At 47.2% G+C, this 13908-nt stretch overlaps 1 protein-coding gene across 2 annotated transcripts in view; it reads left to right on the top strand.

Moving 5' to 3' along the window:
* Window positions 1-13908, top strand: part of ANKRD13B (ankyrin repeat domain 13B) — a 598589-nt gene that overhangs the window by 542515 nt on the left and 42166 nt on the right. Inside the window, exons 13-14 of one of the 2 annotated variants that reach the window (XM_069615263.1) lie at window positions 4553-4716; window positions 11694-11832. In XM_069615263.1, the coding sequence (XP_069471364.1) occupies window positions 4553-4716; window positions 11694-11832 (303 nt within the window). The remainder of the gene's footprint in view (window positions 1-4552; window positions 4717-11693; window positions 11833-13908) is intronic. The other variant, XM_069615264.1, reaches the window with a different exon arrangement.

The raw sequence follows: 13908 nt of genomic DNA, 5'->3' as shown, positions 1-13908 counted from the left end.
CTTGGTTTGCCTCGACCTGGTTCTGGACTGGTTGACCTCCTTCCTCTCTGACCGACCTTCCCAGGTTCACTGGGCCCTTTTCTCTCCTTCATCTCTCTCTCCCCTTGCAGTGTCCCTCAGGGCTCTATCCTCTCGCTTTGGCTTTTCAACATCTACCCGGACCCTCTAGACCATCTGATCTCCACCTTCTCTCCTAGTTTCCAGTGTTATGCAGATGACACGCAGCTTTCCTTCAGGTTTCTCTGCTCAGCCTCGTCCTCTCTCATTCCTGACTGCCTGTCTGCTATTCAGGCATGGTGCACTGCTACCAGTCTCTGTCTTAAAGCCAGTAAGACAGAGATCCTTCTCATTGGGACCCCTGCTCCCTCTTTCCCTCCTACTCTCTGGCTGCCTTCCATGGGCCGCCTCCGCTCCCCCTCCGGTAAGGCGAAAACCCTTGGTGTCATCTTCGACTTCTCTCTCTCCTTCTCTCCTCACATCACAGACCTTGCCAAGAATGCCCACTTTCAGCTGCGCCTCCTAAGAGGCATCTCCCTTTCCTCACCTTCCCCCAGAAACTCAATGTCTCCAGAGCGCTGGTCCTCTCCAGGCTGGACTACTGCAAAAGCCTTTTCCGCAATCTACTTAACTCCTCCCTTCGCCCCCTTCAACTAATCCAGCATAGAACTGTGAGACTTACCCTTGGCCTCAAGCCCAGGACCTCATCTCTCCAGCCCTAAAAACTCTCCACTGGCTCCCGGTTGCTGCGAGGATCAAGTTCAAGACCCTCTGCATCATCATCCAACTCTCTCGCCCTAAATACCTTCCTGCAAGAGCCCTTCGGTCTTCTAGCTCCAACTCTCTGCAGATAAGACGCTTTATTTGCAAGCAGAGAGTGGGGTGTAGCTCTCTCTCCTCCACAGGTGCCTCCCCCTGGAACAGCCTATCTAGCCCTCTCAGACTTTAGCCGGATCTCCTTAAATTCCAGAAGCTTCTCAAGACCTTCCTTTTCTCTTCTTCCTTCTTTCTCCCCAACCCTGCTGAACCCCCCCCCACATCTGCCTCTTGACTGGCTGCCTGGTTCCTTCAGATTCTTACAGGGCACCAGGCCCACAGCGGCCAGTCTACCCCTGGACTTCGTCGCCCACCCATATCATCCTGCACTTGCCTCCGGGCCCCTTCCTCCTGCACTAGACTGTCTAGGCCTGCATCCTTATAGCCCCTCCAGCCACTTATCTCACCATTAGCTTGTGGACCTTCCTTCGCCTGCACCCTCTGAATTCCCCTGGCTCTGTCCACCTTGCATCCCCTGGCTCTCACTTTCTCATGGGCCCTTCCGACCCCACCCGGCACTCCCCTCTTCCATGCACTTCTTGTTACTGCACTTGCATGATCCGAATGTCACAGGGCCTAGTAGGACAGTTTTGTCATCATTGCCCCTCCCCTTGTCTTGTTGCGCCTTGAAACGCTTGGGTATAGGCGCATTATAAATACCCAATAAATAAATAAAATAAAAATACCTTTTACTCTAGACAGCACAAAAGCACATCCTCTAAAACACGCTATAAAAGGGTTATTACAAATAATTCTCATCCATGAAGAAAATGACCAGAATGTGGTCGACTCAGTCTGAATGCAAAAATTAAAATTAAATGCTACTACTTTAGTGCAGTGGTCTTCAATTTTTTTTTACCTGGGCACCCCATGTACAAAATGTGGGCAGGCCGGGCCCCCCCTCAAAAATACCGAATGGGCAGTAAGTCCAAATGGCTATAAAATATTGTGTGGCGTCACTGCACCCTACTCCCAGTATAGTCCCTGGGCACCCCCACCTGCTCCCATCACAGTCTCTGGACACCCTCATCCCACTCCTACCTAGTCCCTGGGCTCTCCCACCCCTCCACAGACCCTGGGCTCTCCCCACCCTGTTCCCACCACTATCCCATGGCTCCCACCCATCCTGCTCCTACCACAGTACCTGGGCTCCCCGCCCTTCCCCTAGCACAGTCCCAGGGCCAGTGGAAGCTGGTGAATATTTTAAGTGGAGGGGCATATCCCCCACTCGCCAAAATCAGCTCAAGGGATCAAAACAAACACACACATTCATACATCAATCACTCTATCATTCACACGAGCACCCACCACCATACACTCACTCATAACACAAGCATATATGCACCAATACACAAAAATAAATTAACATAAACGTACCTTTGGCCCTGGTTCTGAAGTTTCCTCCCCAGCACTCCAGCTCCTGCATCATGAACAGGAATCGGGAAGCAAGAGCTTTCTGGCTCCTACACACGCATTGCAGGGGCCTGCTTGTGGGTGCTGGTACGCCCCGCTCCAGGCTGCTCTGTCTGTATGTGCGAGGAGGCGCAGGAGCTCCCCCTCGCACATACAGACATGCAGTTCCCCAGCCAGCATTTCCAATGAGCTATGCAAGGCTGGCGAAGAAAAACGCCCCCAGTCTTGCTCAGTGAGCATGTGCGGATGAGGAACTGAACTGTCAAAGGGAAACGTGGAAAAAGCAGCTGAGGGAGTGCTCAGTGGTTCACTGGGCTGACTCCTCGGCTCCTCCATAATGGATGAGGGGACCACTGGATCGACGCCCCCTCACCCATTATGGATGAGCCGTCAGGCTCGAACTGGCATATAGGGCAATAGGCCAATGCCTGAACCAAAAATGCAAAATGCTAGTGTGGGTCAGTTTTTGCATGCTTTGTGAAATAATGACTCAAGCACATGATCTTATATTGTGGTTCATTTTATTTCACTGTAAATACAGTTTTAAAACTTATGGAGACGTGTTTAGGTCCACATGCATTTGTGAGCTGCTACTGCACTCCAGCATTCGGGCTGAGGGAAATTGGAAGCTATAATCCAATTTCCTTTGCTCCACAAGTTTCTATAACCCTTTATTCATTGTCTGGCGAGTTTCTTATTCCATTTGTGTACTTTTCAAGAAATTGTTATAAAACGAATTGATATTTATACGGTTGAACCCTAAACTTTAATAAATACTTATGAACTAAAACGGGGAAGATATCTATCTGCTGAAGTGTGGTCCCTAATCCTGTTCTCACCACTTTACCAAAGTGTTTGAACCTGGGCAAATGCTTAATCTCCCTTTGACCAGGCCTCCAAAATTCCAAGCCCCTAGAAGTGATCAAGTTCGCATCTTTTTCCATTAGAAAAGTCTGTTTCTATGGTTGCTAGACTGTTGTCTTGCTACATGTAGAAGAATAGTGACCATTTATTTATTGCACACCATAAAGATATTCAGCTCTTTGCTTACACGAAGACACTTCTTTTCATTTCGCTACCAGTGATGCCCTTGCATATCAAAGACTGATGACACTCCTTGTAATGTTATTGCCTGTGATGTCACTGCAGATGATGTCAAAACTCATGCAAATTAGGGGTATGATATGACATTTATAACGCGCCTGTACAAAAGTGTTTCTAGCCGCGACAAGACAAAGAGGGGGAACAAAGGGAGGACAAAACACCAATCTTTCTAGGCCTTGTGTCATTCAGATCGCGCAAGTGCGGGGAAGAGAAGTGCCAGGGGGTTGGGGAGGGGAGAAGTGCAGGTAACTCAATAAGTGCAGCCAGCGGGTGGCTCATAAGCGCAGAGAGAAGGGAGTGTAGGGTTGCAGGTACATACCCTTAAGTGCTGGGAGGGCCCGGAGGCAGTGCAAGGGCAACTGGACATGCAGGAGCCTGGGCCCGAGTTCAGAGGGTAGGCCAGGTGACCAGTGCGCCGAGCAGTCAAGCACGGAGAAAGTGGAAGCAAAAAGGAAGGTCTTGAGTTGCTTCCGGAACCGGAGGTGGTTCTGCTCAAGTTTGAGGGAGGTAGGGAGGCTGTTCCAGAGCGTGGCCCCAGCAGAGGAGAGAGATCTAGAGATCTTCCTCCCCCCCCCACTCTCTGCTTGGAGAAGCGTCTGACCCTCAGAGAGTTGGAGTTGGAGTATTTCAAGGCCTTTGTTGCACAGGCACTAAGAAAAAATCGAACATTTCCTCTGTACGCATAACACGTTTTCGGCTTATTTGTGAGTTAAACTGACTTTGCCACTTGTTATATCCTGCTTCCCCACCTCCTGGCTCATCTGTGTAGATTCATCCTGTGTGGCTGTGATGTGATGGAATGCGTGGCGCATGCTGCTGCTGCAGCCGGGAATGTTATGCCTTGAGCTTTGTTCCGCCCAGAGAGCGTGAGAGAGAGAGAGAGACATGAAGCCTGGGTGGTGGGAGCCAGTGGGCTCACCCTGTATTACTTAAGATCCTGCTACCAGCTCCTGTACCTGATGTCATACCTGTATCTTATGTGCATGCAACTTAATAAACGAACCTGAGGACTCACTGTGCTGCCTCCTGAACCTTCAATATAATACCACTGCTACCCAAAAAATAGATAAGGGGGTGCGAATGATGCTGTATGGAACTGTGTGACCCACAAACTGCTTCTGATGATGCAGCTCTGCCTCTAAAGTGTCCCGCAAAGCCATTTTGTAAAGTTGGCCACCCTCATCCAGCCATGATCCACCCCATGTGTTTCTTGTTTCTGCAGCATCCTGCCGCGGGTGCGAGGTAGACCAGTCCTTATTCGAGGCCCCTCGAGGTTACAGCATGGTGGGGAGCCATCGGGACAGCAGCAGTCGGGAGGAGGAGGAGGACCTCCTGCAATTCGCCATCCAGCAGAGCCTTTTGGAAGCTGGCAGCGAATATGACCAGGTAGGCAGCAGCGGCCTCTGCTGGACATATAGGATACTGCATGAGCGCATCACAGCTTGAACTAAAAACTCGAGGTGTACATACATAGCACAATTTTGTAGCAATACAGAAAGCGTAAACTGCATCAGCACCCGTCTGTGACTTCCGGGTGGCAACGCCTGGAAAAGCTTTAACGTGCATTGCTTAGAACAATGGCTTTTTATATTAATTTCTCGGGAGTCTAACCGCTCCAATAAAACATCCCACTCATTTGAGAAAGAACACAGTTTAGGCACGGGTAACCGGGCAATGCATGTACATATATTTACAAAGTGAAGAAAATAAGAGACGATGACGCATTTAGCAGCTTTTTAGCATATTTAAGGTTACATTATTTTCCAATGCTCATCCAGTAATACGACCCGCCAGACTGCCCCAGTCGAAAGCCCCCGTCTTAGTAAGGCCGAAACTAACTGAGAGAACTCAGCAATAAAGCTGATGACCTCAAAGAAACAAGCGCGCCAATCATGTGGAGTTCTACGAGTCTTCTTTCAGTAACATTAGGGTGACCAGATTTAAAAAGTAAAAAACCGGCACAGGGCAACCAACATAAAAGAAGGACTAACTCTTGAAAGTGACTTTTTTTTTTATTGTATCATTAGTTTATTACAAAAGAAAGAAAAACTTTTTGTTACATTTGTACCTCAAGTCCTCAAAGTCTTCAAGGCCCTACACTTCAGTAGCGTTTGGAGGAGAAGGGGGGTTGGGGGGGGTCAAGCTTTACTGTTCAAATAAACACACATGATAATTAATTCAGCACAAACGAACACTATCTTAAGTTGTAAAATGCAGCATTTCTTCTGTGCAAGATTGTGCATTCCTGCCTGTCAACTATAAAGACCTACTACAAAAAAACGGGACCACTACAGTTTCCAAAGGAAACATAATCATGAGGAAGGGGGACAGAGCACCAAATACCGGGACAGTCCCGTCAAAACCGGGATGTCTGGTCACCACAAGTAACCTGTACATTGGAATAAGAGTCCTCACTGCCTACCTTGCTCAGGAACCTTAGGCTATGGGTCGAAGATATATGATATGATAGGTTATTTATAACACGCTTATAACCAGAGGTTTCTGAGCGTGGACCCGAGGATCGAACTTGTGGTGCTCCCTGTCGTCTTGCTTTCAAGGCAAGCACGTTGCCCCTGAGCTATCCTCCCGAAGAAACGCACAAGAAATGCTTGGACACTATTGGGGTTGCTGGTAAGTCGAACATTCCGTTGGGTTCCCCCAAACTTCGGTCACTGAGCCAGTCCCAGCGGAAAGCTTTGCCAGATCCGGCCGGATGCATCCAGCCTTTGAACCCCAGAAATGAAGCCACAGAAGGAAAGGGGAGCTAGGCCCCCTGTACTTTCAGCAGAAGTTGGGGAGCAGGCAAGCATTTGTCAAAACAGAGCACTGGAGCCAGATTGAGGTCAGTCGAGGACCAAACAGACCGATTTGGCAACCAAGGGCGACTCTGGTAAAGTTATAACACCAGCTCCTGACTGCATTGCGGAAGGGAGTGGAGCAATGAGCTTGTAAATCCTGTTCCCACCCTCCTTGAGCGGTTTGAAACACTTGCCTGTGTGTAGGCGCTTTAGAAATAAACAATACCATACCATCCAAGAAGGGTGCAGAGGCCTAGCGGGGAGAAGTTCTCTTCCAAAAAAGAAAGCACAACCGTGAATTTTAGAGAACATTATCCGCTCAATGCATTAACTAATTAAACGCTTTTAGTTTTACAGTAAATACTGACAGGAAACATCTGCGGTCTCTGCGCTTCAGGTGGTACCTACTTTTAAGAGGACCCCAAATTGACCTGAGGCCTTTATGTGTTTATGATCACGAGGAATTTCATGGGTCGGTCACTCCATTTTGCAGAGCATCCCTTCCGTGGTTTATGGGTTGTTTGACCTAAAAAAAACTTGACCTACGGCCGATTTGACCTAATTTTTTGGGTCGAATTTGTTTTGATCTAATGCGGGGGGGGGGAGTCCACCGGCAACCCCCAACCCCTGACCTCAACCTATTCCCTTACCCCACCCCACAACTATTTTTTTATTAAAATATACCAGTTGACCTACCGAATTCGACCAAAAAGATGCAGTCAAATCGGAGTAGGTCAAGTTGGCATTAGGTCAACTATGCCAATACCATCTTCTCTGTTCAGGTGCAACACTGATGGAGAAGCTCATTAACCTCCAATAGTTGAATTCTTCAATGCCTTGCCCTGTGCCGCTCATCACATTCCCCACAGGAGCATGTGCGTGTAGATGCCTAACAGTGCTGGAAATGGAAATTCCTAACTGTGGGATCCTACAAGCGGAGGGGGGGTGGGGAAGAGTTGGCGAACGCGGGACATTTTTTCTAAACCCACTATAAATAAACTGTAACGTTTCAGGATATTAATTAACACCTGAAAAATAGTCCATGAGAGGAGTATTTCCTGTGATGTTGCAAGTAAAGCATAAAAGGTGCACGCCTTTTAAACATACGTTTACTTGAATATTTTCTGCAAAATGCAATCCTAACAAGCATATGTACCCTCACCAGACGTTCAAGTGGTCTGGTTGGTATCTTTCTCGACCATCGTCCTGAAGACCTGTGTTCATATCCCAGCTTCACCACGAAAGACAAAGCAAAAACATTAAAACCCCTGAAGGGGAGTGCATTGTTTTACCGAGATCCGGAGAGACATATCCTGCCGTATCTCAGATCCGGTAAAATCCGGACCAATGACGAGCGCTGTGCCAATTATGTAAATAGGTTTTTATACTGCACTAAATCACTGCCATACTAATATCAAAGTGCCTAGGCTTGCCTGTAAAGTGGCGTACTGTGCCCCCTCCACGCATATCCAGACCGAACTCTGCTTGAAGACTGAAAATGAGCAACATTAAAAAAATGTATATCTAGTATACATGCTACATAAAACGCAGGTATATGTTTGTGGCGCCAGAATAGCATATATCACAAAGATGGCCCCACCGGGAGAGGTGCTGTAAGGGAGGCATGGTATCACAAGAATGACACTGACACAAGAGGTACAAGTTTCAAAACCTTTATTCAATTTTTTGGGGTTTGGAAAAACTCCTACTTTGCCCTATAGCTATGATGGGAGTAGTCTCTACCATTAAATAATAAAGAAAATACAGTCCTAGTCAGTCTCTGTCAAATCAAACATGCCCTGCACTAACAGAACCTAATGCCTGCCCTATCTCTTATACAAAACGTGTGTAAAGGGGAATATGTATGTAAAGGAAAATCCGTTTTTCAGAGAGACTTTTTTTCACAGAGACTTTCGAGTGGGCTACTTCCTTTCACAGGACCACTCTGCTACTCTGTATCACTGGCTTCACAGTTATCAGCTACTTAAAAGTTAATCACTGGTTCACTTTCTTTAGCGTCTCATCAGCATGTGCGCAACATTCACCTATGAGATACTTTGTTGCGGCTTCAATCTTTCCTTGACACAAACCGGCCTTTCGTGTCTTTCACTAACTCACTGGTTGTGTACATTCCTTTCTTGTCTCTGCGGCTTTGATTCACAAGTCATTGTTAATACCACAGGCTTGGCTGCGCCTCCTCCAACTCTGTCATTCACCCAGGAGGGTCGCTGGCGTCCTTGAAACACAATGCAGGTTTCTTCTTGTCTGCAATTTGGCTTTCTCCACATCTCCTTCATGGCTTTCCGGAGGCAACGACCTCCTGCAGGGTACTTCAGGGTTTCTCTGCCCTTTACTCTAGTACCTCGATCAGTCGTCCTGCTCCAGTAGGTTTGCCTTCGCCCCGGAAGATCTGCTCCTTCTTGTTTTCCACCTTGCTCAGAGTGTGTCTCTATGTTCTGACTTTTATCAGTGTAGGGAGAGCTAATGGGTATCAGATGTATGTGTTTAAAGTCAAGTGCCTGACTTTGCCTGACCCGATTAGCGGGATATGTCCACCGATGAGCGGGATATGTCCAATGGGATATGTAAGGGGTAGCCTCTTTCCTCTCAATCGCCCTCTTCCTCGGCCCAGTGTTTGTGCAGAAAGGGGCGGGGTTGTGACATTGGAGAATCCTATGAAATAGGATCGGACATGGGTACAGAAAAGGGGGGAATACTGCTTCTCACCATCAGTTGCCTCACCCCCACTCCCTGAAGAGCCCTCACCCAGGTGATCCTCCCGCACTGGTCCACCCCAGGGTCTGGATCCAAAGGCGATGACTGTGCCCTGGCCACCTGGCCGAGATTCCCAGGGACTAGTAGGCGAAACACCCTTTGGTTTCTCACAGTGCCCTCATAGTTCCTTGGGTGGAAAATGTGGAGGTGCAGCTGGTGGATCTCGCGATAATGTGAATTTGATTTTGAGACCCTTGTGTGTAAAGGTGCAATGCATTGAGCTGGAGAGTGTGTTTCTGTATAAAAGAAACATCAAAATTTGACTATTGAAATGTTACACTTTACATTTCCATGCAAGTTCACAGTTAATCCATAAATTAGCCAACACATGTTTTGCAAGTAGTCAAGATTCATCAGGGATATGGTGTAAGCTAAAAAAGCTAAAAAGGGAAATACAATGTACAAAATATAAATGCCAGGAGAAATAACACTAAAAGTAAATAGTGTGCCAATGGAAGTAACGCCCATCTCTTATTTTGTGCCAGGTAATAGCAAACCTCCTGTGTCATAAAATGCAGTGCAATGTGTAACCAAAACCTCCATCATGTGGAGTGCTGCCAGAATGCATCTCACATTTCCCCGCTTGCAGCCATCACAAGCCATGGTGCCACCAATATATCTTGCTGCTACTCAAATGCCCCATGGTTTTGCCAGTAACGTCGGGATCCTGTTCACATATTTCAAGGTGTTGTTAATAATATCATGGTACAGGTCAGAGTGCTAGCGTGGCAGGGTGTCTGCTCAACTATGCCAGGATTCTGCAGAATATTGCAGTGCTCTGTTTGAAGGAACAGAGTTGTAGGGATCTTACTCAAATATGCCACCAGAGTCCTGCTCCATGCGCTAGCAAGGCAAAGCTCCTGCCCGAAAAAGACACATATACCCTCCCTGATGCCAGACCTGGCCTGCTCCGGTACTAGGTATGAGCTGGGAGCAGGGCCGGCCCTAGTAGCAGCAGCGTCTCATGGGAAGTGAAACAAAAAATTGCCCTCAAACCCCCAGCACCCCATGTCAATGTGGTGGGGGCACCAATTTTTCTTTTAGCTCCCTGCTCCCACGCCACTGCAGAGAGTTAATCACTGGAATAGGGCGCCAATACTAATGCATCAGCGCCTTATTCTAATGAAAACTAGCCTGTGCCGGAGCAGGGAGGTAATCACTTCAACAGGGCATTGATGTGAAAGCATCAGCGCCCTATTGTTATTAAATGCACTGCGCTCCAGCGCTTGAGCACCTGCGCCAGCACCAGAACGGTGAACATTTAATTTCAGTGGGGCACCTGCCGGGCCTTCTACCACCATGCCAGCACCGGGGAGACCTTGAAAAACTCCCCTGAGCTGGCATGGTGGGGGGCTAGTGGCGCACTGGGGCCGGCCCTGGCTGGGAGTGGGGTTGACCTGGGCTGCATGTTTACTAGACAGGGACTCTCAAAACACCAGACCAGGGGACTACCCATGCATTAGATCTGGGCTGCTCATGTGCCAGGTGTGTATATACAAGAAGGAGGTCCTATTCCTAACTTAACAATAAAGCTAAGAGGCACCAAAGCAATAATCAAAAGGTATGAGTCACTGTCAGTGTGCAATCAATTAGCAACTCAAATGATACATTAAATTGAATGGTTTATTGTGTAAGAGAAACATCATAGCATGGATAACACAGAATACATACTGAATGTTGAAATCCCATGGTACATATGAAATGGGAGCATTTCATGCACCAATACCAATGATCATACCCTTAGGTGTCCATTCATCTTGTCGGAGACAGCAATTCATATACCTGGAGGGCCCCTGTTGTTCCATACTAATTCAATTTTTCCACATAAGATGAACAGGAACATTTGATTCTTCAAACAGTGGTGTGGTTGCAGGGCACACAATGGGTGCCCTCCCCTTGATGCAATGTTGCAGTGGTATCCTTTTTAATGAATTACCACATTCTACCCAAGAAATCTGCTTTATTTCCCCCTTGTGATGAAAGATGTATTGCCCTGAGGAAGTCTGGTGTGCAGTAAAATAACTTCCAACAGCTATAGCCGAAACCCGAGTCAACCACAAGGAGATTGTGTTTTGATTTAACTTCTTCAAATCTACGCTGTTAGATGTTGCCGTAGGGGCGAAGCTGTTCTGGCCATCAGGCCTCTATTGAAACAACTGCACATGGGTATTTGATGTCAACCTGCGCCTGGACTGGATTGATTGCCAGTCCTATCGACTTTCGAAGTTTATTGCACTAAATGTAATGCATTGCACAGGATGTTTTGCTGTTTGCACACATGTGTGGTGTCTTGTCCTGTCTTGCGTAGTGTCTTGTTTGTCATAAGGGGGATAGACCACACTCACTGGTTTTATTTTCATTGGTATTGGTGCAATACATTCTCCCATTTCATATGTGCCATGGGATTTGAACATTCAGTATTTATTCAGTGTTGTCCATGCCTTGATGTTTCTTTTAAACAATACACCATTCAATTGAATGTATCATTTGAGTTGCTAATTAATCGATTGCACACTGACAGTGACTTTTGATTATTGCCCTGTGCCTCTCAGTTGTATTGTTAAGTTAGGGATAGGGTATCCTTCTTGTATATATTTGAGATGGCCTTTGATCCTTTTCCCAATAAGTAACTTTATGGGATGACCTGATGTTTGTGGATCACGTGCCAGGTTTGGGCTGCTCATTTACCAGGTGTGCGCTCACAGGTTGCCCTGAACAGTCCATGCCGGTGCTCTGCAGTGACCTCACTCCAGCCCTTCCTAATGTATTCTCCATTGCCATCCTCTACAGGTGACCATCTGGGAAGCTCTGACCAACAGCAAACCGGGAACCCACCCACTGCCCCATGAAGGCAGGAAAGGAGAAAGGTTAGTAAGGCCTGCAGAGTCGCCATGCAGGCCCGGCCCAGGACCAGACGACAATACACGAGGTTAATGTGTTTTAGGTTTGCTTTCTATTTCTTACTATTTCCGAGGGTGGGAGTGATAAAGTTATACTCTCTTTATAATGCGCAGAGTCTCGCTGCATTAAGCAGAGCCCCTGTAAGGTGCTCTGAGTGGACGTGTGCTTTTGTGGGTACATTTATTTAATGTATTTAATTGTTTTTTTATAACACGCTTAATACTTGAGTTTGGTTTCTAAGCATGGATCCGGGATTCAAACCTCTGTTGCTAAGCGTGGTCTTGCTTCCAAACTAGCCCATTTGACGTAGAACAGGAGTCTGAAACATGGGACTCTCCAAATTTTTTAGACTATAACTCTGATTATCTCTCACCATTGACTATGCTGGTCACAGCTGATGGGAGTTGTAGTCCAAATCATCTTGAGAGCCTATGTTTGCAGACCGCTGTCCTACACAGTGTGACCCTGACGTGAACTAATAGATAATGACGGCACCTCTATGTGCCTTGGTTCCTCTGCATGCCAACAATGGGTGCATTCGAAATGGTTACGCCCGATCGTTACAGTGCCATGCAATTGCACAAATAGAGTATTTACATGACCTCTGCACTTACCATTCCGGCCCAATACTGTGCCAGTACTCATGACACATATGCAAAATGTTGGCAAGCCCCACTCCTCCACTCCCACTCCTCACCCTGTGGTTGCAAGGAACAGGTTCGCCGATGACCCTTTCGTGTATTGTACCACCACCCCGAGATGTTGCTCTACTGGACATGGAATGCGGGCGCACCACACACAACAGCAGCAACTGCTTAGGCCGGAAAAAAAACTCCTTAAGCATCCTGCCTGCCTATATGAAGTCCTTCTGATCAACGTAGAGTCCTACCTCTCTTCGCAAAGCTCCTGGTTCCTGTTTTTTCACTCACAAATGACTTGACCAGTTTGTGAATGCATGCAGAGAAGGGATCGCTGCCTGCCTATTCCTGCTTATTTATTTATTTTATTTTATTGTTTTAAGTGCATACCTAGCTCAAGAGCAGCTAGCGCTGTACAGCATGCGGGTAGCCAACGTTTGGGCTGGCATCTTTTAACAGTAGCACATATTGTGAGTTGCTGTCTGTGTGTCGGTATGTGCATTCTTTGGGATTAGTCCTTGGTCAGGTGTTGTTGAAAAGGTCACATAATGAGAGATTTGTGGAATTGAAGAATTGTGCAAGCATTCTGAGCTGATACCGGGATCCAGTTCGAGAAGGTGGATGCATGACAACAGAAGGATTGTTTGCTGGTCCTCAGGAGTTGTGATCGGAGCTGGTTGGTCCATTTGCTGGCAGGTGCAATTGTGTTCTACTCGTTACTGCTTTGTAGATCATACATGCAGCCTTGAACAGTAACATGGCCTGGAAAGGAAGCCAATGTAGTTTGCGTAGGGTACGTTTGATTTGGTGAAATTTCAACACACTTAAGGCATGCTGTAGCATGGTGTACTGCTTTTAGGGGAGCCAAGTGAGCAGCTGGGAGCCCCATCAGGAGGGCATTTGTGCCGTTGATGGGCAAGACCGCCAGGGCCTACACTACGGTTTGAATGTTCTGCAGCAGGATAAAGGGTTTGAATTTGCAAAGGTTGAAGATTTAGAGCCAGGCAGTTTGGGCTTTCTTGGCAATCTGTTTCTGGACAGTCTTCTGTCAATGGTGAAGCCTAAAGCTTTTGCTGAATCCAAGAGTTGTGGATCAAATCCTTCTAGGCACATATCAATGAGCCACTGTTGGACACGTTTTTGTTTAGCGAAGGGACTTAGGACAAATTCAGTCTTGGATGGGTTAAGTTTAAGATAGATAGTAAACATCCAGGACTAGATAGTGGCTATGTAATTGTGGAGACAGCTGATGTCCAGTGGGCATCTTACACTCATGTACAACTGTGTATCGTCCATGTTTTGGTGGATGGCTATATCGAGATCTTTGAAGAGTTCGCCCAGAGGCTCCATGTAAAGTTTAAAAATGATTGGTGAGAGGGTGGAGCCTGGGGTGACTCCACTATGGACTGGGAGTCAGTTACAACGCAACAAGTTAATCGCAACACACTGGTCTCTGCCTGAGAGGT

The sequence above is a fragment of the Ambystoma mexicanum genome, chromosome 9 (assembly GCF_040938575.1).
Source record: "Ambystoma mexicanum isolate Mex_15411 chromosome 9, UKY_AmexF1_1, whole genome shotgun sequence".
NCBI lineage: Eukaryota > Metazoa > Chordata > Amphibia > Caudata > Ambystomatidae > Ambystoma > Ambystoma mexicanum.
This window is presented reverse-complemented; position numbering and strand designations above follow the sequence as displayed.